Here is a 26,074-nt window from a genome sequence, read left to right as displayed (position 1 = left end):
GTTCAACTAAAGTATAGGGCGGTTTTTTTCTTTTTTCTTTTTTTTCCCTTCAGCCTCCAATAGGCTGCAAATAAAAGACAAGTTCATAGAAAACAATTATATTATTACCAAAAGTTTTGTACACTTGTGGTTACTTTTCAGTATAATCACCGAAAAGATTGGGACATTTATTGTACCTGTGGACAAGCTTTGCAATAGTCTCTTCAAAAAATGTTGCAGCCAATGATTTCAAATGAGCATTAATGTTGCTTTGAAGACCTTCATTTGTTTGAAAGTGCTGCCCTCCTAGCCACATCTTCAGTTCAGGGAATAGGTGAAAGTCACTGGGTGCCAGGTCAGGACTGTACCATTCTGTCAACTCGTTCACAAAGGTCGGCTGTAACAACAGACTTTAATCATTGGCTCCCTTCATCATGCACATCATTTTGGTCATTTTTAACTTTTGGCAACTTTCACACACAATGCCACCAGTCATGAAGATATTACCATACACTCAGCTCATTCTCTGATGAATTTCTGCTGCACTATTCCCTTCTGCTTGCAGAAACCGAATTACATTTCGTAATCCACACCGGGGGAGAGCAACAATGATGGCAGCTGTGTTTATGCGGCTGAAGTGCAATGCAGACTGATGCCTTGAGGTTGGCAATGACAGTGTGTAAGAGAGAGAGAGAGAGAGCCTCGTATTAAGTTACTGAATGCCATTAAAGTGTTCCTATTAATGTCACTGTGATCTATGAATTTGTAATAAAATTTCCTAAATTGACAAAGTTCTACATTGATTTACAATAAAGCTTCAAAAGTGTGAAAATAATTATTTTTTCTTTAAGTTGTTCATGGAATTTTCTGGAGTATCTCAACTTTGAACATCATTCACTCAAAACTAACATTTGGTCTCCAAGGGCCTCAGTTAAGTTGAGTTGTCAGAAGATTTTCTTATTAAGCAAAATTATTGCAATCATATAAGCAGGTGGTGTAATCTATAAAAAATCAAATCGGGGCTTCTGCAGCAAAGAATGATAGTATATAAATTTGACCAGTAATGATCACCACTTCTGATTCAACAAGGTAAGTAACTAATTATTTACATATAATATAGTGGAAAAGACAAAAAAATCTACTCACCAAGTGGTGGCAGGAGAAAACATGTACAAATGTTATGGAAAGATGAAAGCTTTTAGAGCCAGGAGCTCAGTATTCTGGCAGAAGGGTTCAAGAGAAAGGGAGAGAGCTGAAGAAAAAGGATTGGTGAGGTTTAGAAAATGTGGAAAGCTATGGAAAAGTCACCCAGAATCCTGGATCAGGAGAGGCTTAGCGGATGGGTTGAGAAGGGAATGCTTGTTTATAACCACTAGCCCCTTCCACAGAATGCTTCATCCACTGCTTACCATACCATTCATGAAATTTTACAATATTTATTAGCAGCGTTCACAGCTGTGTATCTGATCTCGTCATCAATTGAATAATTAATAATCTGATCCAAGCTGCTACATAAACTGTCTATTTTTTTTACTTGAGCTTCATTTCAAAGATCCTCCCCAAAGGCTTAATTCACACGAGACACTGCTGAGTCCTACAGTTGCATTAAAAGTAACTAGTCACAAAGTAATCGATTTTCACTCTCAAACCATTATAATTGCATTGCAAATGACATAAAAGTTAAACAATGAAAATCCATGATGGAATATAACATGATTATGAAAAGGAAAGTTTCTACTCATCATACAGTGGATATGCTGAGTTGCAGATAGGCACACCAAAAAGACTGCCATAATATAAGCTTTTGGCCAGCAATTGTGACAGTATTTTTGTTGGTCCCATCTGTGACTCAGCATCTCTCCTATATGATGAGTAGCAACTTTCCCTTTCTTGACATAAAAGTTAGTCATAAAAATAATTAATCTCTAGTAAAACATACTTTGAATGTTGTTCCATCGTAGTTAGTGCATGGGAAATGTTGTGGACCTTCTATGACATATTCAATATTCCCATCAGAATCTCGCACAACGAATGAAGGATTAATCAATGTCCATTCCTGTTCAACTGAGCCTAGTAGTACACCTCCTGGTGTAAACAGCTTCATTTCCTGAAACATATGGGGAAAAAAATCGGAATTTAATTTCAAAAGTGCATAGAAAATATTTAAACAGTTGATGATTTAACACACATCATCTCAACAACAAAGCCATACTTATCATTTTGCTCTAGATTCCAGAAAAAGTTGAGTACTGTGCTATCACAAAAGCATAGTAATGTGTTACATATTTAGATAGTGAAGTGATTGTTCTTGATGTAACCCTATATATAAGACTATTAAAGGATGGAGAAAATATTTATAAACAAATTTTTTTATACAGTCTTCATAGGACATGGCCTCAATTATATAAGTTTTTTGGGAGGTATTATTATAAAATGAACAAGCTCAGATTGAACACAACAATATGAAATAGAATTTATTGCTACTCATAATGGCATAAAATGGCAGGTAGTCACATTCAAAGTTGACTGTGTGATATTATCAGCTGCTTTATCTCTTCCCCTTCCCACCCTATACCTCTTCTGTACCCCTAGGGTCCAACATAGCCAAAATCTCTGCTCCCTCCTGTCACAGTCAGGCCTTGGTGCTTGGTGATTACAGTGGCCATATGTGTGAGAGCTGTAAATTCTGAATGTGTTTATGTTTTGTCTACATCTGATGAAGGACTAATCCAATAGTTGGTAGTATTAAGCAGTCTCCTTTTAGTGTGCCTGTCTGCTGCTCAATGCCTCCTCCCTGTGGTGAGTAGTAATCTATCCTACTTCATACTGTTAACAGGTATTGATAGCTAGACATGAAATATGATAATTTACAGAAATTCTTACCTTAAACATGTATCAATGTTTATTTATTTAAAATTTTGATTAGATAATATCAAAAATCTTATGACTTCTGCTTATGTCATATTTAAGTGCACAGTGATCTGATATGGCTATTTTGGAAAATAATAAAAACCATACATGCACTCCTGTTTAAAACACTGAAAAGTAGGGTACAAGGTGCCTCATTCTATGTTCCTGTCAACTTTTAAAATTTTCCAAATATTTTTTGCTTGTGAACATATTCATATTCTTTTTAACACAAAATTCACTTCTCACTCCCACAAACTCCCAATATTGTAAATCACTTATACCCACTGGTCTATTGGTGTAAGTTCCTCATACCTATCCACCCTACTTTCCCATTAACAATTACTCATTTAGGCCAACTCATTGTCACTATCTCTTTGTGTCTCTCTAACTGTGGCTGTCTCATATCTCACAGTAATGGTCTCCTTTGTTCTGTCCTACTACTACTGTCACCTCTCACTGGCTCTGTCTTCTCTTGATCTCTCTTACTGCTAATATCTCATTCATTCTTTACCATTGCTGTTGTCTCTTCTCACGGTCACTGTTTTTGTGTCCCTCATTCTCATTGTCACATGTTTGTCTCCTACTCTCACTGGCTCTTACCCACTTCCACTTTCTCCTTCTTTGTATTCCTCTCCCAGAGGCACTGCCTTCTTCACTCTTTTCCAAGCACTATTCTGTCAGTGTCAACTATGTCCCACTGCCACTGTGTCTCTCTCTTTCTGTCATAGTGCCATTTTGATTGTCTCCTTGTTCTTTCTATACCACAACCAATGTCTAGTATTACTTTTCTGTCTCTTTCCCACCGCTACTGTCTCCTGTCTCTCAACATAAACAAGTGCAAATATGTTCACATGCAAAAATTTCTGAGAAAATTTTTAAGGGTGCTGAGGAAAATAAATGAGGCAGTTGGTATCCACTTTTCACAGTCTTTTAAACAATAGAATATTAGGCTATTTTGTGTGTTGATACATACATTTTTCTGCTGGTTCCTACCTGTTCCATCTACAACAGGGTGTGTCAAATTAAATCAAATCATGTGAAAAGGACTCTATGCACAAGTAAAATTTTGATACTTTACTTATATGAAATTGAAATATCAGTAATGCAACACTAATTTTACACCTAAGACTGGAATTTATGTGTACAAAAATTTTGTATGTCCTTCAGTACAACATTGGGTACATGGAACCCTTCTGAAGATAATGAAGACAATATGCTGCACATTCTCCATGCTACACCATTTTATAAACTATATTTTGACCTCACACCAGATTTTATATGTGTATTTTAGGTGTATGTGTAGGGTAACTTTGAACCTTTGTATCTCAGAAACAGATGAAGATATCAAGAATATTTTCAAAGTTAAATATAAAAATGACAATCATTTGTTGTCCATAGGCATATTGGAATCCATGGCTCAGTTTTGCTCCCAATTACCATACCCAAAAACAATGTTTTGGGGTGTTTCTTGATTGTGGGTAAATATTTTTTTCAACAGGAATATGCAACTTCTAGATAAATTCCTTAAACTTGAACAATTTTATGTTGTTATTTGTTATTTAGATTTCATCTCACACCAGAATTCATGTGTACAAGGAGCGTAAATTTGAACCTCTAAATCTCAGAAATAGATTAAATAACAAGAAAATTTTCAAGACTGTCCAAGATTAGTACCTTAAGAACATTTCACAAAATATTCATCCATGTTATGAGGATAGCTGTCTTGGAATCTGTGTCTTGGTTTTAGTATCCAAAAACCATGTTTTTGAAGTGTTTTTCAATAAGAGGTAAAGATCTTCAAAAACAGGAAGATTGTACTTGTAGATAAATGCCTACCAGAAGAGAATAATCTGCTAAAATTTGAGCAGTTTGCTATGATTAGTTACTTAGATACCTAATGCTGATGGCAAAAAATTGATGAATGATAGATTTTTTTATTTTCTCAGGAACCCCATGAGCTAAATTATGCTTCCATAAGCCCATTAGAGTGCACCAAAGGCCACATGTAATGAAAAAATAACCAGTTGATTTGCCCCATTTGTCATCTCTGGAGGAAGTGTGTGAGATGTAACAGCTTAAAAATTATTTGGAGTGAGATGATATAAACTTGCTGTAAATAAGTCTTGTTGAAATTATACAGTTCATAGGGGGTGGAAAACAGATAGGTGTACTTAACTCATCAGTTAATGTCCTGGTGATCTTGATATAAACAGTACCAGTTGAATTACCATCAGTGTGTAATGTGACTCAAAATAACAGGTACTCTTTTACAAATTTTTGAGATGTTTCATTGTGCAGAGTGAGAGAGGAATTGAAAATAACAGTGAATCTCAAACTTTTCAACTCACATCATTATTCCAAAAAATTATACCACTGTCGACTTTACAGTTTTCAGTGAAATCAAGTCAGTTTGACATACTGATATGTACAGAACCAGTAATCTATAAACATTACAATTTGTTTTGCACATACAAATTAGGCGGGATTAATTTAATCCGATACTCAGAATAGACAATGACTTGGTCAGTTTAATTAATTACACAGTAACAAAACTAAGTGTAATGTTCCCACGAAGTTTTGGCATAGATTTTAACATAGCTTTACATGAACCTTTACGTAGGAAGAACTTTTTGATGGATTGTTTACATGTGTTGGCTTTCATTATTTTGTCAAACTTACATAATTACTTCAAACTTCAAACATACAATATGGTCTTATGAAGGTGGATAATAGTAGTTATTATATTATTCCAATCATTGCTTTTTGTGTCTTGGCTGATAAACAAAAATGAATGACTTGGTATAATATACTTTCATTACATGTGAATTAAAACAGATTAAAACACGTTTCGATATTTCTAGCAGTTGATGGAGATTTAAGGGTTTGAAATATTAGTACTTCATAATCATCTGTATCACATTATCCATCATGTGAAGATTACTACTTTTTACCTTTATGACATAATGATTATCTTGTTCTTTGTTTAATCTGGAGTGGTTGCATATGGTATAGTTAGTGTACTATGGTAAGACACAAAGTTGCTCCATTACATTCTTGTAACAGTATTGGAACCTGTGTGGTGGGTAGTCCTAAATGAGCTAAGAGTTGTAGTGCAGTAACAGTCTATTCAATGTGCTTCCATTCTGGTGTGTTGTTTTTCAGTGTAATATTCAAACTCTGACCCTGCACTGTGGGATAGTTACACTAAGAGGGTCCTTCTGTTGGGCATATAATGGTCTTTAACTGAAGGGCTATTCAGGACACTTTACCCCCTTTTTGTCACCAGCAGAACCTGAGATATGAGCACTGGAAGAATTCTGTTTCTGTGAGCAGGTTTTTTGAACATACTCATAAAGCACACTGTCACAAGTGTACTGGTAATTATAATACATTAATGAGCTGTAACAGTGGTATTGCAGTAGTGTATTAAACATAAGAATAGCAGTATAAATAATAACAGTAATGTGCAATGGTTTTCAATCCTTTGATTCACTATGATGGAAGTATAAAAGATCAGAGTAGGCAAATTTTGTTCAAAATGAACACAATAGACTTAAAGAATTCATTTGTTCATTCAGTCATTGTGTTCCATCAATCTCATGAAGTGAGAAATTGTACAGATAGAATGAAGGCAGTCCATCCATGGTACACATTAACAAGAAGCAAGAAAAAAAAGTAAAGTGAATTACATTAACAATAGACAGTCACTATACTGCTTAATGATATTCCCCAGAAAAATTTGCTCAAGCAAATTAAAAAAAAAGTACATAGTTATAGATTGCTACTCAGCATACAGTGGAAATGTTTGAGTCGCAGACAGCCACAGCAAAAAGAGTGTTAAACAAGTAAGTTTTCAGACAAAAAGTCATATTCTGAATTAGACAATGCACACACACACACACACACACACACACACACACACACACACACACACACACACACACACACACATTCATGCAAATGCAACCTTCACATACCTGACCACTGTCTCCGGCTGTCAAGGCCAGACTGTGAGCAACTGCGCATTATGGGAGAAACAGTCTGGTTGGTGGGGTAAGGAGGAAGCTGGGAGGAGGACGATAGCAGGGTTGGGGAGGGGATGGTAAAGTGCTGCTTGTGAGAGTGTACAGGGATGAGATGGAGACAGGGAAGGATAACTAGGTTCACTTGGAAGATTACCTCTTCAAAGGCAGGGATACCTACAGGACTAGTCATGTGATCTAAAAGCTAAGTTGCAACCGCTCTGCTGCATTCAATGTTGGCATGACAAACAACAAATTGCCAATCTGCATGAATAGCCACTGAAAAAACCATGGCCAACAAATAGCTGGACCAGCCCGTTGCTGAGCACACTACCTAACATGACATTCTTCATTTCAATGACTGCTTCAAAGATTGTGCCATCTGGATCTTTCTGATCAACACCAGCTTTTCTGAACTGCACAGGTGTAAACTCTCTCTGCAGTATATCCTATGTTCCCATAAACTTTCTTGCCTCAACCATCGTTAGTCAATATCTTTTACCCACCTATCCCCTTTCCTGCCCCTGCTGCAGTACTACACAGTACTACACAACTGCACATCCTTCTATTTCACCAATACACCCACAGTCTTTCTACTTGTCTCCTTTTCTGGACCACCCCCCTCCCCCTCCCTCGTTTACCATGCCCTCTGTCTAACCTCACAACTGCCAACTGCACCTAGCAGCCCTACCCTCCATCCACCTCATCCCTGCATACTCCCACAATCACTACTTTACAATCCCCATCCCTAACCTGCTATCCCTCTCCCTCCCGGTCTCCTCCTCACCCCCACCACCCAGATTACTGCAGTCTGGCCTTGGCAGGCAGAGACAGCGGTTGTGTGTGAGAGAGGTGCATTTGCATGAATGTGTGTGTGTGTGTGTGTGTGTGTGTGTGTGTGTGTGTGTGTGTGTGTGTGGTGTGCGCGTGTTGTGTGTATTGTCCAATTCAGAAGAAGGTTTTTAGGCTGTCTTTCTTTCATGCTTGTCTATGACTCAACATTCCACTATATTCATAATGTTCTCTAGACTTCATCAAGAGACCTTCAGTGATGCTGAATGAGCCTAGTTACACATTAACAAAGTACAAGAACACCACAAAATATTAATTTATTGACTGTCTTAACAAGAAACTATCATTTGCTGCTAAAAGAAACTCATGCTTCTTATTGCAGTGCAGTTTAATCAACTAGGTCTAAATTTGAAGAAAAGGATGTCACTACTTTGAAAAGCTGAGGTCTCCACACCAAATAGTTGCTGATTATTTCCTGTTGGTAATACAAAATTAGGTTACTTCATTGTATTGTGTGTTCCAAAAAGAAATGGTTTCTTTCATCTGCAATAAACTCCTAAATCTCATGCTGCTCTCAAATGAATAGTTAGAGATATACCCAGCTCCCAAAATAATGTTACTGAGAAGAGTTAGTTAATGAAGGCATTTTTGAGCACACAGCTTTTATTTTGAACTTTGAATTAATTTGGAGAGGAGTATCGATACCTAACATTGGCACCATTGTGCGAGGATTATTTCTTCTGTTGATCTGGTTTTTACTAGATGCTTGAATAAAATGCCTACTTCCATTTTGTCTGTTTACACTTTCTAAGAAAAATCTCCTAGTGCACTTTTGGCATAGATGATACATTCCATTTTCATCCTAGTATAAGTGAAAACAATCCAAAAATAACAAGTAACTATCCACAGCTGGTAATCAACTAGTCCCATATTACATCATACTACCACAGTTCCTTGCTCACACTTTCTTAGATACAGGACAACTTGGTCCTGCTTACAAAAACCAAGGATACATGTGTGACAATGACAGGCTCCTACAAAATTACATTAGTCATCATTACCATCTCCTTCCATGGATTACGTGTTGTGGTCACATATTCAGATCTCTGTCCTCCATCCTTCCATCTCTTATTAGGTCTGCCTAGTTCTTTCTTTCTGGTCAGCTTATAATTCATTACCTTTTTTGGCAATCTATTTTCTATCATTCTATCAACATAATCTTCCAAGTTTATTTTATTCTCTTTTATCTTGACATTAAATGAAACTATTTTTAAATCTGACATTACAGTCTTGTTACTTATTTTGTCCATTTTATTACAGCCACTTTCATGTTTCATGATCTTCATCTCTGCTGCCTGTATATGTGATTTTTCTATTTTTCTTACTGTCTATGATTCAGAACCATGTACAGGAGTAGGTGCAGCCATAACTTTACGGAATTTGGTTTGTGTTTCTTCCTTGTTTTTCTTCCCACAGTCCTTCAGAATGATTTAAGAGGTAGTTTGATATTTATTAACCTTCTTCTCAATATCTTTGTCATAGTTAAGACTAATATCATGTCCTAGATAGTTGAAGTGGGGTAGTTGTTCAGAATATTTTTCATTTCTTTCATCATTTTGAAACTGATTGGATTCATTCCTTTGAAACCCATTATTTTTGTCTTATTTTCAGGCATAGTTAAGTCGTAATATATTACATTTTGGTTCAATTTGTATTCTGCTCTTTGTAAATTATCTTCTGTTTTCTGCATAATTATTCGATTGTCATTACATGAGAGAGTATTTAATGGCATTCTAGATCTATTTTTATTCCTAACTGTGTCTAATCTTACCAATGTATAGCTAGGTCATTAGTATACAAATTAAATGAATTGGCTGATAGACTGCACCCTTTTCAAACATTGTAATTTACTAAAATTCCATCTGATATTTTTGTATCTGAACATATTATTATTTTTGTATTTACATTCATACTCTGTGTGGTGCAAGGTGTTTAGGAAAAACCCTTTTTTACAATATTTCCCATAAAAGGATTCTTTACCTTAACAATAACTGCAATAATTCGGTATGCTACTGTGGGACCAAGCACTCCCTACATTGACTCAGAGAGCGTAAGCAAAAACCCTCCGTGTTGACATTTATTTAACAGAGAAGAAAAGGGGAAGTAGATCTCTGAAGCCTTGGTCATCACTCAGCCTAGGAAAAGGTACACTGACTTAAAACCCCAAATCTCAGTGTGGGTGTTTTACAAAGGGCTGCTTACCTATCCACATAAAAAGAAACCACAACTCATAAGTCTCTAATTTACACCAGTATGAAAAAATATATACTGTGTCATAATTTCTTGGACATCAAAAAGTAGAAATTTATGCAGTATTTCAAAATATAGTTTGTGTTAATATCTTCAATTATTATTTTTGTTCATTTTAAGTCAAATTTAATGTTCCTGGATGGATATACTACTTGCAGCTACAACAGTTATGTCTTCCCAGCATATAAAAGAGAATTACTCACATAAAGTTTAAATAAGAACTGTGCTTGCAAACAACCTAAAGTTGAACACAAATAGTGGGTTCTCCTGCCAAAGACAAAAGACACATAAATTCATAGTCAGAGGACATATAACTTCACAAGATCAGTATTGTAATCTTCACTTTAGAAATCAGGCATCAATAGGTTCCAAACTGGTCACATAGCATCAGCCTATGATCATTATTAATTTCACTTGCCATGTAACCAGCAGTACTTTACAATACTGGAATCCAGATATTTAGACAATTCATAGAGAGACTGGCTAACAAGGGATATTTCTAATTTTGTTCTGAACTGGTTGGGATTCCCAATTTAGTGCTTTATGGTAGCTAAGAGTATCTTTAATAATTTTGTACCAGAGTACATAATTCTGCTCTGTACTCTAAAAAAAGGAGGAAAGGTTTAAACGAAAAATATGTTTGTGTCTTCTATTGTGATTTTGTAGGTCACAGTTCATCTCGAACTGATTTTTCAGCAATAAAAACTATTAAGGAGTATGTGTTGTTGGAAGAGGGAGTAATGATTTTGTGCTCCTTAAAAGAATTTCTCTGAGATGCACAGTTATCTATTTTATACAGTAATTTTGCCATCAACTTCTGCTGTATTTACTGTGGGTGCCAGGGGAATTTAGAATCTCTGCATTTCTTGTTACCTTACTGATATGGTGTAACCATGGATACTCTTAAGTTTTTTACTCTGTGTAGTAACTTACACAAGAATGCATCTTGCAGTTTTACCTTGTTAATGTCCATGTGTAGTAGCATGTATTTGTTCCAATCAGAAACTACCTATTAGTTACTTTGCTGACAGATTATGTCCACAGGATACTCAGTTCAATGTAATATTCTAAAAAATACAATATGATTGGCTAATCAAAGCAGCACATGGTAATCTGGAATTATATAATCACTGATACAATGGCAACAATAAATATCAAGTACATTTCCCAACTAAAAACTAATGGGAAGCAAAAACTGTATATATGCTATACAAGCATACTTAGAACATGAAAAAATGTGGGATATATCAAGGCAAAATAACTGATCTAACTGAAATTGGAGTAGCAAGAGCCAAAGTTGCACTCTCTGTCCATCCAATCATATAAGGTCATCTGCAGGATACCTCTACAACTAAAGAAGCATAGGACAAGCTAAAGCCAGTCTGCAAAGACTCTGGCCTCCTCTGACAGTTAGGGTTACTAGAGATGCAATTGACAAATTAAAATGAAAATAGTTCATCAGAAGAAGAATGCACATGAGAGATAATTTCTGTATCCCAGATGAAGAGATTTCAAGTTTTCCTATAACACGAAAGTAATAAAAAATAAATTATTGCAAGAAAAAAGAAGATAATGACTGTAATAAAGCACCAACAAGTGGTGATGCTCAGGGAGTGAACAAGAAAAAGTATGATACTGTTACATTTCATATACATCCCGGGTGCCATAGTTGTAACAGATTCAGTCATATGCAAAAACTTGTCAGCCTATAAGTTCTTTTCAAATGCAGTTCTAGATGAAGGTATTCAGACAGAATGGTATGTGAATTGAAGCATATCAGAGCACATGTGCAAATAACCAAATGTCAAAAATTATCTTAAAACAGTGATAGGCTCACAATTTGTAATAACATATCATGTCAACTTATGGGTAAAAGAAACAGGATATTCATTAGTAAAAATTTTCATGGGAAATGATAGTGATACAGTTAATGTAGAGTGCTGCTCTTCTTTCAACTTTCTCAATGTGCTCTATTCATCCTGTCTGGTAAGAATCCCAGTATTCCAAAAGGGGATGGACAAGCGTTAATGTAGGTAGTCTTTGTTACATTTTTCTGGAGTTTTCTGTAACTAAAACACAGTCTTTGGTTTGCCCTCCCCACAACATTTTCTATGCATTTTTCCCAATTTAAGTTGTTCATAATTGTAATTCATAAGTATTTAGTTGAATTTATGGCCTTTACATTTGACTGATTTTTCATGTAACCAAATTTTAACACATTCCTTTTAGCACTCATATGGATGGCCTCACATTTTTCATTATTTAGGGTCAATTGCCAATTTATATTTCATTCTGATATATTTCTAAGTCATTCAGCAATTTGTTTTGACCTTCTGATCAGTTTACTAGATGATAAATGAAAGCATCATCTGCAAACAACCTAAGACAGCTGCTCAGATTATGTCCTAAACTGTTTATGTAGATAAGGAACAACAGAGGGCCTATAACACTACCTTGGGGAATGCCAGGAATCACTTACATTTTACTCGATGAATTTCCATCAGTGACTATGAACTGTGACCTCTCTGACAGGAAATCACAAATCCAGTTACATAACTGAGATGATATTCCATGAGCATGCAATTTCACTACAGGCCATTGTGTGGCGCAGAAATCTAGAAATATAGAATCAATTTAAAGTCCAATGTCAGTAACACTCTACATTTTGTGTGGAAAGAGCTAGTTGTGTTTCACAAGAATGATACTTTCTAAATCCTAGTTGACTGTGTGTATTTAGAGCAATCTCTCTGAGGTAATGCATAATGTTTTAACACAATGTAAGTTCCAAAAATCCTGCTGCACATCAATGTTAATGATATGGGCCTGTAATTTAGTTTATTATTCCTTCTGCCTTTCTTGAATATTGGTTTGATCTGGTCAACTATCCAGTCTTTGGGTATGGATCTTTCATCAAGTGATTGTATATTATTATTAGGTATGTAGCTATTGTATCAGCATACTCTGAGAGGAACCTAACTGGTATACAGCCTGAACCAGAAAACTTGCTTTTATTAAGTGTTTTAAGTTGCTTCAGCACTCAGACGATATCTACTTCTCAGTTACTCATGTTGGCAGTTGTTCTTCATTCGAATTCTGGAATATTTACTTTGTCTACTTTGGTGAAGGAATTTTTAAAGGCTGTGCTTCATAATTCTGCTTTTGCAGCATTGTGATCTGTAGTATTACCATTCTTATCACACAGAAAAGACACTGACTGCCTCTTGCCTCTAGTATACTTTACATATGACCAGAATACCTTTGAATTTTCTGACAGGTTTTGAGAGAAAGTTTCATTGTGGGAATTATTATAAGCATCTCAAATTTTGAGAATCTGTAAGAGGTCACTAATCTTGGGGATTTTGCATTAATTTGAATTTGGCATGATTTTTGTTGTTTCTGCAACAGTGTTCTGATCCGTTTTGTGTACCAAGTGGGTTCAGCTCCATTATTTGTTAATTTTGATTGGTATTAATCTCTCAGTTGTTATCAATACTATTACTTTGAATTCAAGCCATACTGGTCTACACTTACATTGCTATTTTGGAAGGAGTGGAGACTGCCTCTCACGAAGGCTTCAAATGAATTTTTGTCTGCTGTTCTGAACAGCTGTTCACTAATCCCTGTATCAATTTTGATGCTTGTTATTAGCTCAGGATTATTTTTTACTAAAGGATCAAGTGTGTTTTCACAACCATTTACTATTTGCGATGGCTCATGATCTAATTGCTTAAAATAATTTTCAGAGAAGGCATTTAGCACAATTTCAGATGATGCTTAATGCATACCTCCAGATGCAAATGTCTTTTTGTCAACAAATTGAGGGTAAATTAAAGTCATCACCAACTATAATTATGTGAATCGAGTATGTGTTTGAGACTGAACATAAGTTTTGTTTGAATGTTTCAGTAGTTGTATAATCTAAGTTGGGAGGTTGGTAAAAGGTACTTATTATTAATTTATTCTGGGTACCAAGAATGACCTCTGCCCATACTAACTCACAGGACCTATTTGCTTCAATTTTGCTACAAGATAAACTACTTGTAACAGCAACAAACACGATACTGCCAACTGTGTTTTGGGACACCATTAGGTTCTTCGCAAAAATTTTGTCTGAACTTATCTCTGGCTTTAGCCAGCTTTCAGTGCCTGGCTTTAGCCAGGTTTCAATCCCTATAATGATTTGAGCACCAATGCTTTCTATTAGCAATTTGAGCTCTGCTACTTTCCCAACACAGCTACGACAGTTCACAACTATTATACCATCTCTTCCTGTATCTACATTCTTCTTATATTCAATTGCACCCTTTTTGATTTCCCCAAGACTCTTTAACCTAAAAAACCCTCATTCCATGCACCACAGACCCTGCAACTAGTGTAATCATCTCCTGTATGTAGTAGACTCCTGACGTATTCGGCAGAAACTGAAACCCAAATACCCTATGGCAGAAGTAAAGGAATCTGCAGCCTACATGTTCTCAGAACCATCTGAGCCTCTGTTTCAGACCCTCTACTCAACTCTCTACTAAAGATCCACAGACAGTCATGTCAACTAAGCTGCAAATGTGAGCTCTGCTTTCATCTCACAAGCAAGACTGGCAGTCCTTGCTACTTCTGTTAGCTGCTTGAAACCAGAGACAATCTCTTTTGATCCAAAGCAACACACATCACACATCATTGGTACCAATGTGAGAGTAGACTTGTGGCAAAAAGGTCAAGGGCATTTACATTCTGAAGCAATGCATGCACTACACAAAGGTCTGACTCATGAAGTTTCATATGAGGGAGCAGTAAATACTACAGGAGCAATTAGCTCAGAGGGCAATCATATAAGACTTCCTTTTCCATTATGTACCTCTACAGCTACAAAAATTCTCGAGCTTGTACACTCATATTTGTGTGAGAAGACATAAACTAGGTCAATAGGAGGGCCAAGTACTTCATGACTACTTGAGGAAAACATCTGAATACACTTGCAAAAATAAAAAGAAAGGACCACATCTGATTTGTGACTTTAGAAAGCTGATTGAAAGACAAACTAGAAGAAGCACATGTGGAGATTCTAACAATAATATCTCTGATGGATGATGTATACCCCCTCTTTTGGAGTCATAATTAGTGTACTCTCTGCTTTCACATCGAACGGATGCTGTGCGTTGTACTAAGTAGAAATAAAATGATGTGTACAGAACCCAGCGCTGTTGGCAATAGTTCACTACCATACTGCTACAATGATGAAAACTCACAACATTGGTGACCTTGAGTTGTGAATACATGATTTGCATTCATGGTCATGATCACCGGCATTCACACCATGGTTACTACAGTGTCGTCTTGCCATATTTTTGATGTACACTTGCGTGAGCACCATGGATGTGTGAAATGACAGTGACTATTGATGTAATAAAAAGAGTGATTATCTTGATCAACCTCAAAGTACTAATGTATCTTGTGTGTTGACAATGATGACTTGGAACAATAGTTACTCTACAGGTCTGGCAATAGGAACACTACATAGGTCCTCCACATATACATCAATACAGTGCCCTCACTGTAGAGAAAATTTCATGTGGCAAATCACATCTTGACTGACCACCACATTGCCAGTCCAGGCCACACAATAATAACAAAGGGCTTCCACCCCCTCATTGTCAACTGACCTACTTCCAATGGCAACTACCACAAAAGCTGACTTCAGCAGTACAATTTCACCAGTCAACCTTGGCAGTTATTCTCCATTTCAAGCTTCCAAGGACTCGCCTGAGGCAACATTCCGTATCATGACAGATTAACAGCTACAGGCAAACAATCACAGCACCATGATGCCATGACCATCAAATCTGCTACATGATGAACAGCATGTCATGCCCCCTCACTGGCTGATCATTAAACTCCGCCATTCCATGAAGATGATGTGATTTTATGGTTTGTTACAGTTGAATGCTATTTTGGACTCTGAGACATTACAGACAAATCAGAAAAAATTCTTGTGCTACAATGTCACTAAGGCAAGCTCACCATCTAGCAAGTGACATTATCTTGCCACCCTCGCTTCCAATAGATATGAGATACTAAAATGAACAGTTCTGAGAAGACTCACATACCCAAAAGATCAACAACTACAGCATGTGCCATATGAAGCATGTCTTGTGATGGCACATTCCTTGACGATGGCACTCCATCACAGCTGTGGCACCACATCTGCACTTGATTGACATAGAGGTCATCAATGTTCACATGTTGTGGGCTATCTGGCTCGCAAAGTTGACAACTGTGCTCCAGACAGCACTGATAGTCCATGGGCACCAACTGATGGAAGACAGTCACACAGGCCAACAGAATATAGGCCATTGCGCCCAGCCACCCAGACGGACTGCACCATGATAGTATGTCACAGTGCTACATCGGTTCACCACAACAGCACAATAACTGTACTACTCCAGCATTATCAAAGTTCAGCCGTCGTGAAGAAAACCCATGGCCAAATAGGACAACACTGATGCTCCATGCTGATACCACTGAACATACAGTGATAAGGCACAAGAATGCTAATCTCCATGCCAGCGCCCAAATCTTACCAATGGTCAGGAATAGGTACATCTGCCCACTATGCTACAAGTTCCCTTCTGGTCACAATCACCCTGACAAGAGGTGGTCACATTTTCATCACAGACATTGTAGACAACACCCACTTCCTGATTGACATAGGGTCTGATGTCAGTACACTCCCACAGCACCTTCCCTTGACATGATCCACTTCAGAACCTCTTCACCTCCTGGCAAATGTGTATATCGCCTCACAACAGGAACAGTGACTTCCACCAATGGATTACAATGTATGTGGACCTTCTGTGTAGCTGATGTCAGGCAACCAGTTCTCAGGCTGCACTTGTTATATCACTTCAAACTTTCCCCTGCCTTGCAATGGTCTGCATTGCACCACCATCACATGCACACTGTCATCGAGGCCACACCTGCTCATACTAAAACATTGGTATGTACCACCAACATCCACCAGTCCATCCCCCACAGCAGCCCCACATAATGCAATAAAACTTCACTGCACTGGACAAGGCTGTCTACAAACCACTTACAGCTCCTGAATGCTCACAAAGAAAACCAATCATTGCAACTATGACTTCAGTCACTTATACAGGAGCCCAATACAGCCATGCTACAATCAATGCATTAAAACAGTAACACGCACACCAATCTAAGGGGACCCATGGCCTCCATGTCAGCTGTGCTAGAACCATGCCCACAGCGAAACAGGGTGGACCTATTGACACAGATACATACTTTGTAGTCTGTCTTGCCTGCCTCCCCAGCCCATGCCCGTGACCCCTCAATGGTTTTGTGGCACTGATACAAACACTGACCCACAAACGAAGATTCTCTCTCCACTCCTGTATTCTTTGGACCAAAAGTTTGAGATGATTCAGTCTGTTTATGTGACTTGTTGTATACAGGGTGTTACACAAAGGTACAGCCAAACTTTCAGGAAACATTCCTCACACACAAATAAAGAAAAGATGTTATGTGGACATGTGTCCGGAAACACTTAATTTCCATGTTAGAGCTCATTTTAGTTTCGTCAGTATGTACTTTACTTTCTCGATTCACCGCCAGTTGGCCCAATTGATGGAAGGTAATGTTGACTTCGGTGCTTGTGTTGACATGCGACTCATTGCTCTACAGTACTAGCAGCAAGCACATCAGTTCGTTGCATCAACAGGTTAGTGTTCATCATGAACATGGTTTTGCAGTCAGTGCAATGTTTACAAATGCGGAGTTGGCAGATACCCATTCGATTAGTACAGGGCAATAGCCATGGTGTGGTACGTTTGTATCGAGACAGATTTCCAGAACGAAGGTGTCCCAACATGAAGACATTCGAAGCAATTGATCGGCGTCTTAGGGACCATGGAACATTCCAGCCTATGACTCGTGACTGGGGAAGACCTAGAATGATGAGGGCACCTGCAATGGATGAGGCAATTCCTCGTGCAGTTGACGATAAACCTAATGTCAGCATCAGAGGAATTGCTGCTGTAAAAGGTAACGTTGACCATGAGAGTGTTGCGGGAGAACCAACCATGTACAGCGTGTGCAGGCACTATCAGAAGCTGATTGGCCTCCACGGGTACAGTTCTGCGAATGGTTCGTCCAACAATGTGTCAATCCTCATATCAGTGCAAATGTTCTCTTTATGGATGAGGCTCCATTCCAACGTGATCAAATTGTAAATTTTCACAATAAACATGTGTGGGCTGATGAGAATCTGCACGCAATTGTGCAATCACGTGATCAACACAGATTTTCTGTGAACGTTTGGGCAGGGATTGTTGGTGATGTCTTGATTGTGCCCCATGTTCTTCCACCTACGCTCACTAGAGCATGTTATCGTGATTTCATACGGGATACTCTACCTGTGCTGCTACTACATGTGCCTTTACAAGTACAACACAACATGTGGTTTATGCACGATGGAGCTCCTGCACATTTCAGTCGAAGTGTTTGTACGCTTCTCAACAACAGATTCGGTGACCAATGGATTGGTAGAGACGGATCAATTCCATGGCCTCCACGCTCTCCTGACCTTAACCCTCTTGACTTTTATTTATGGGGGCATTTGAAAGCTCTTGTCTACGCTACCCCATAGTAGAGACTCTTCGTGCTCGTATTGTGGATGGCTGTGATACAATACGCCATTCTCCAGGGCTGCATCAGTGCATCAGGGATTCCATACGACATAGGGTGGATGCATGTATCCTCACCAACGGAGGAGATTTTGAACATTTGCTGTAACAAAGTGTTTGAAGTCATGCTGGTACGTTCTGTTGCTGTGTGTTTCCATTCCATGATTAATGTGATTTGAAGAGACGTAATAAAATGAGCTCTATCATGGAAAGTAAGCACTTCTGGACACATGTCCACATAACATATTTTCTTTCTTTGTGTGTGAGGAATGTTTCCTGAAAGTTTGGCCATACCTGTTTGTAACACCCTGTATACATATGTAGATGCTTGTACTTAAATATACATCTGTATTGAAATATAAAGTGGAAGTATTTGATTTTGGGACAGTGACCCATCATATTCCTACAGTGGTGACTGCGTTACAAATTTTGAGTCTGTTCTGTGTCTCCTGCTTAATTGTATTACAAGTGATTGTTTACAGCCATGACTACTCCACACAATGCTTTCCTCGTGGACCTGGAAGCTCAAATCAACTCTCTGTACATATCCATCATGTCTCTCATGACTGGATTTTCACCTGCTGACTACAATTCACATTCTACACCCACATCACCTTGAGATGTTCATCTCACCACAATGGCTGTTTGTTACACCTCTGACCAGAACAATGGATTCAGCATTTGTAGTGACAGATTGCATTGTCACCATGTGAAGTTCAACTTAGAAAATATTCAGAAACATGTTTCTTGTGATCGCAATGTGAACACACAGTTTAGGTTGCTTCTGCAGCTGAATATTCATTTGCTAAGTTGTGCCACGTGCAATGCCACCATTACCGCAACATTTAACATGTTTTAATTAGCCATCCTCTGCACCTGTTATGCGTCCTGTGAATACTAGCCCAGGACATATCATCACTAATAGTGCACCATCGGCACTCCGCAGGACTTCTTCACAGGCAGTTGACCATAGTAGTGTGAGTTCAGTTTAAGGGCCAGCACCTCCTGCTAGTGTTGTGCAACCGATGGACGCATACCCCCACTCCCATCCAACGTTGTACATCACTGCACAACAAACTTGGTCACCGCCATGTGTCATGGACTTTAATTCATGTTGCACACATTTACAACCCATCCTCCCTCTATCACCACTGCACACACCGTGTTTTATGGTTCTTGCCATAATGCCACTTGCTGTTTCCACAGCACTGGCTGTGCCTGCTGCGATGGCCTTCTGCATTTTCTCCAAAGTTGGACATTTCAATGTGAAACCCCTATGTGGCTTATTACTTTTGAGGGCTCCAACTCCTGCCACCGTTCCACCCATTTTTTCCATGGATTTAGAGAAATTGCAGTTTAAATGCGGTAGGTATTCCTAAAATGCCAAACTACACATTATAGATTCTAAAGGTTTGCATTATTATGTTATCTGCTGCCCACTCACCGCTCCCCTCCTCACACTCATCTAGTTCCCAACTAAGGTGGTACCAGCGTTCCCCTTCCAACCTTTCTTAGTTCTATGGTTGAGCAAATGTGAATCGTGGACTGCAGTAGCTTCTAGAGTGTAGGTTTTATGTAACTACAGCAACTAATACATATATGATGGATTAATCTCTGATGCACAGTTAGTCAGGATAAATAACTTAGTGACTTACAGTATGAATACTCCTTAGTGGAAATCTCTTACAATAATTAATGGCTCCAGGACAAATGTTTTTAAGAATAGTCTATAGGAGATGACAAGGGATTTAATATATAATGAACCAAATGCAAAGATAAAATTTAATCTATTCCATTCCAACCATATCATTATTTGAAAATAGTTTTCTGCTTAAGCTAATCAGAAAGATACTAAACAGCCATGTAAAAAAACCATGGATCACTAGAAGGATTAAAGTATCTTGTAAAAGGAAAAGGGGAATGTATCTTGTGACAAGAACAAGTAGAGATCCTGTAGTAGTTGCACACTGAAAAAACCACTTGCATTACTAAGTAATGTTATTGAAAATCAAGGAACATCCACATAATGTCAGAAAACAGATGTAAGGCTATATGGAATGGAGGGAAACAAGAGACAAGACTACCAGCCACAGAACGAGACATCACTATTTAACTGAATGGGAGGGCTATAAATGATTATTCACAGGTAGCAAATACATTTAATGACCATTTTTAAATATAGTAGAGAGTGTAGGGGCAAACGGTTCAAGAGCAAAATCACAGCAGTACACTGAAAATACAACTTTTATAAAATTCAATCTCATGAATGTATTACCAACATCTCTTTCTGAAATTAAGAAAATTATATGTTCTCTCAGAACTAAGAGCTCGTCTGGTTTCCAATATGGTACCAAAAATTTGTTCCCAGTCTTATCTGAAATATATAATGCATCACATAAGGCATATTTTTGGACAGACTGAAATACACCATTGTTAAACCAACCAATGACATGTTTCACTGCTGTCATCATTCACTATAACTTTTGAGAAGATGATGTATTCTAGAATAGTATCTCACCTTTGCAACAGGAGTGTCTTTAACAAATTACAGTTTGGGTTTAGAAGGTTTGCTTTACTGAGAATGCATTTACAAGTTCAATAACTAGTTTTTACAAGCTATTTTCTAGAATCTCTCTAAGGCATTGGTCTGAGCAAATCACAGTATCTCCTAGATAAATTGACATGTTGGGATTTATGGTATATTAAACCAATAGATAGTGTCACATCTAACCAAAAGAATGCAGAAGGTTGTCCTTCAAGCTATACAGATGAGGGATGTAATTCTGACTGTGGAGGGGGGGGGGGGGGGGGTGGTAATCATGTGTGGAGTTCCCCAAGGACCAATTTTAGATCCACTACTGTATCTCATATATGAAAACAATCTTCCATCTAGTATACAACAGCAGAATTAGTTCTTTTTGCTGATGAAATTAATGTTGTAATCAGTCCAACCATTTGTACTGAAACAGAATAGATGGTAAACAAAGTTCTCAAAAGTATCATTGACTGGTTTTCTGTGAATTCTCTCGCTCTCAGTTTTAAAAAGACACAACGTATTGTATTCTGACCATCTAGAGGAACTATACCAATGATAAATATAACACATGGTGAGAAAGTAATAAATAAGATGAAAACTTTAAAGTTCTTAGGGGTCTACAATGCTGAAAAAAGCACGAATGTTCAAATGTGTGTGAAATCTTCTGGGACCTACCTGCTAAGGTCATCACTCCCAAAGCTTACACACTGCTCAACCTAAATTATCCTAAGGATAAACACACACATCCATGCCCGAGGGAGGATTTGAACATCCGTCAGGACCAGACACACACACACACACACACACACACACACACACACACACACACACACACACAAACACACAAAAAAATTCAAACTCCTAAAACAACTTAATCTGTGCTTAGAGCCATTCCAGATCTTGGGGAGAGACAAACCAGTAAGTTAACATATTTTGATAATATTCATTTTATAATGTCATATGGAATAATGTCTTGGGGTAACACATCTTCAAGTAAAAAGTCTTCATCGAGTAAAATGTGCCACAAGAATAACATGTGGTGCTCACTCATGATCATTTTGTAGACATCTATTTAAGGAGGTGGGCATTCTGACAGTTGCTTCACAGTATATTTATTCCCTTTTGATGTTTATTGTAAGTAATCCACTACGGTTCAAACCGAACAATGATGTACACAATTACAATACCAGAGGAAAAAATGACATTCGTTACTCCACATCAAGGTTGTCTTTAGAACAAAAAGGCATAAACACAATGCTGCAGCAAAACATTTTGATCACTTATCTAGCAATATAAAATACCTTTCAGACAACAAGGTAAAATTTGATACAACTCCTTCTATTCTGTAGAGAAATTTCTGCTACTGTAACGTCTAAAAAGTGATGGGTGGGAATTACTCACTCACAATATGCAATATTTATGATGAGAGTGTAAAATGACTGATTCCATATCATCATAATCTGTCATGGAAAATGATCCAGGGAATATTAACTAACTATTTAACTAACCTTCTCATTTCATCTGAATGTCATCGTAATATGTGAACAGCAACTAAATTTCTAATTTGCAACTCACTTAGTAAATGATAACAGTCTCTCATAATAAAATAAAATATCAGTCTGGATTCAGAATCAAGTAATGTTTTTTGAAGGACTAAACTTCTGTATTTGAATGTTAATTATACTTAAAAACTGGTATTAATGTTTGTGCACATTATCCATACTTTTGTGAGAACTTCTGTTGTATACTTGTTTAGATACAAAATGGGTTTATAAGATGATAGAATTTAGTGCCATTTCCTCCTGTGTTTCACAAAATAGTCAAATATTAAGCAGAGCAATAGACAGCTGTAGCAGCTAGTTCATAGTTTCTGGCTTATCCCATGCATTAGTGCAGCACAAGTTGAATGGATTGGGACAGTTCAAGCAATGTCAATAATTTATCCAGCACTTTGCTATATCAGAGAATCTTGGGGCTGTTCAAATGAAAATAGCATTTCTGAATTCTTAAAAATAAATCTGAAAATGACCTCAATACACAAAACTTCATGTCTAAATCTAAGATGACCCCTACAAACAACCTCAGCAAAAATAATTTCATCTGAAAATATAATGCAACTCTGAATTTATTGAATGGCGAATTTGGGAAGAAACCTTCTCTAACAATTAGGTAAATATCAAAATATTTGCACCAGGTTATAGAAAAACTTTTTCACCCCTAGACATGCATATGTAATTTTCATTGACTATTTTTACTTCTAGTATTATGGTTGCAAATTTTATATTTCATCTAAATCCATTCTTATTATCCACAAATGACAGTATATAGTACCTTGTTCATTAATTTATTTTGGTGGTCTATGGGTCCCTTACCTTATGTTACTTTTTATTAGTCACTGCTTCCCTCCAGTTTGCTCTTGCTATCAGCTCTTAAGTGATCAATTTACATTTTCATTCATTTATGTAACCATACATCTTTTTCCTGATGTGATTTGTCATTGTGTTAAATGTAGAGATTACTAAACATCTGAACAATTTTAATTTTTCTCCTAGTCATAAGTCACAATTGGAAACTAATTAAAACAGAAATAAATATAATAGAATTTGAAACTTTATAATTATGTACCTGCAGGTAACACCCACAACAGCAGTTTGCACATGCCAATCTCCTTTTTAATAAAATTGCTTGCTGGCGAGTCTGATCAAATAATTTCATGTAGAAGCCTCTTGATGATCCACAGAACATGCGTTGTAATGTTTCTGAGGCTTCAGCAGCATAGTAAAGAATTTCTCCATGTGGTACTTTTACAAGATAACGATTTTCAGACTCAACAGTTGCCAAAACTGAAAATAAATGAAGAATTATTCAAAACATTTTTGAGTTTAGGAAAATTGTTGTGCTTCTTAGCAAAGAAATTTAATTAAAGAGTATGTAAAATATTTAACTTTCTTCAGGCTGCCTGCCTGCAACTATTCCATAGAATTTGACTCAAAGTCTGAAAACATAATGTTCCATAAATATTGAAAACCCGAACAAAAAAATTTGTGTCCGACAATATTGAAGACAGCTCTGCAGTGTTAAAAATCACCTAAACAAACACAAAATCTCCAAAGAACAATTCCTCAGCAATACAAACCAAATGCATCATGGATTCAAATTAAAAATATTAGGAGACAGCCATGCACGTGATGTTTCAAACTTTGTATCAAACTCTGCTAAGGAGAACTTGCGTGTGTCAGCTGTTGTTAAGTTTAGAGCAAAATTATGAAATGTAAACATTAATATACAAAAAGAATGTGCCAGTTACACTAAAAGTGACTGTGTTGTTCTCATAGTGGGATCAAACAATGTTTATTGCAATGACACCAGTGCATTTATAAGAAATCTGATCGTTATCTTGCAGTTGCTATCCACTACAAAGGTGACAGTAGTGAATTTACCACTGTGATTTGATCTGGCAGACTGGTCTTGTGTAAATAGTGAAATTCAATGAACAAATAAAAAATTATAACATTTCTGCTCCAAGTTTAAAAACGTAAGACTTCTTGACATCAACAGCTATGAAAACACAAGTTTCACAACACATCCTGGTCAACATTTAAATGTATCTGGTAAGACTTGCATCAGACATGAACAAAGCTGTGGATGTAATAATTAGTGAAAACAGCTAAATCCCAATGGGCAGGGAAACTTGTGGAAAGGACCAACTCCAACCAGATTTGGCCCAATATAAACAATCTAGAACAGGAGGAAATTCAAAGTGACAAAGTGAAAGTACCTTTAAGGCTCATGCACTTAAATGTACAGTATCTTAGAAACAAGCTCAAGGTTTTGCAGACTTTTGTAAAAGATCATTCATCTCATGTAGTCATGTTAACTGAGCATGGACTGAAATCAGAAAAAAATATTTACTTTAAACTAGATAGCTATTTGCTAGGAAATCTTAAAGGTGGAGGTGTAGCAGTATTTGTTTGAGAGCACCTGAAAGTAAATAAATTAAACCATCTAGATCTGTATATTTGTGAAGGCTTGACTGACCTGACAGGTGTTGAACTCCACATCAAAAGTTGCAGAAAGGACACAGTGAAACACAAAATTATTGGGATTTATCGTCTATCAATATCAGAGGTAGGGCGTTTCATAGATATTTTAGTAGAATAGTGGGACACTGTGACCCAAACAAGGTAACAATACTTGGTGACTTGAATATAGAGGCAACATCTTGCAATAACCGTAACAGCAGGCTAATACATAGCCTGAATTCCTATAATCTTATGTATGCAGTAAACTCAGATACAACAGTAACTCAATCTACTTCTAGTAGAACAGACTACATAATAATAAGTAAAGAGGTAAAAGATAGTATTAGATGCTGGAATGTGGACTTCTACTACTCAGACCACAAATGTCAATTTGTGGCCTACAAACACACAAGCATCCAAGAAGGTCTCAGGTCATAGAACATAAAAGAATGCTTAAAGAGAAAAACATCAATGCTTTTAACTGTAAACTAGCATCTGAGGAATGGATACTAGTTCTTCAGCAAAAAGGGTCCAAATACAAATGGATCAATTTTATAATATTATTTTACAATATCTTAATTTTTGCTGCCCAGTGAAAGAAATTAAGAAATGTAGTATCTCACAACCAAAAGGTAAAAAACACCACACTGACTCTTCCAGCTTATATGATTAAACTCAGGCAAAATATCAAGGATCTAAATATACTGCATAAGTCAACTAAATTGCAAACATTTAAAGATAAGTACAAACAAGCTAAAAAAAATAATTTCAGGAACAGCTCACAAACTTAAGAAAACAGATCCTAGA

The 26,074-nt window shown here is 37.1% G+C and overlaps 1 protein-coding gene across 1 annotated transcript in view; it reads right to left on the bottom strand.

Annotated features, from left to right (window-relative positions):
- Positions 1–26,074, bottom strand: part of LOC126273067 (uncharacterized) — a 404,495-nt gene that overhangs the window by 38,928 nt on the left and 339,493 nt on the right. Inside the window, exons 11-12 of the mRNA XM_049976476.1 lie at positions 23,871–24,088; positions 1,919–2,086 (exon numbers count right to left, since the gene is read on the bottom strand). Of these exons, the coding sequence (XP_049832433.1) occupies positions 1,919–2,086; positions 23,871–24,088 (386 nt within the window). The remainder of the gene's footprint in view (positions 1–1,918; positions 2,087–23,870; positions 24,089–26,074) is intronic.

This window comes from Schistocerca gregaria, chromosome 1 (assembly GCF_023897955.1).
Source record: "Schistocerca gregaria isolate iqSchGreg1 chromosome 1, iqSchGreg1.2, whole genome shotgun sequence".
Taxonomy (NCBI): domain Eukaryota; kingdom Metazoa; phylum Arthropoda; class Insecta; order Orthoptera; family Acrididae; genus Schistocerca; species Schistocerca gregaria.
Note: the sequence above shows the minus strand (reverse complement) of the source record. Positions and strands in the feature narration are given on the sequence as shown.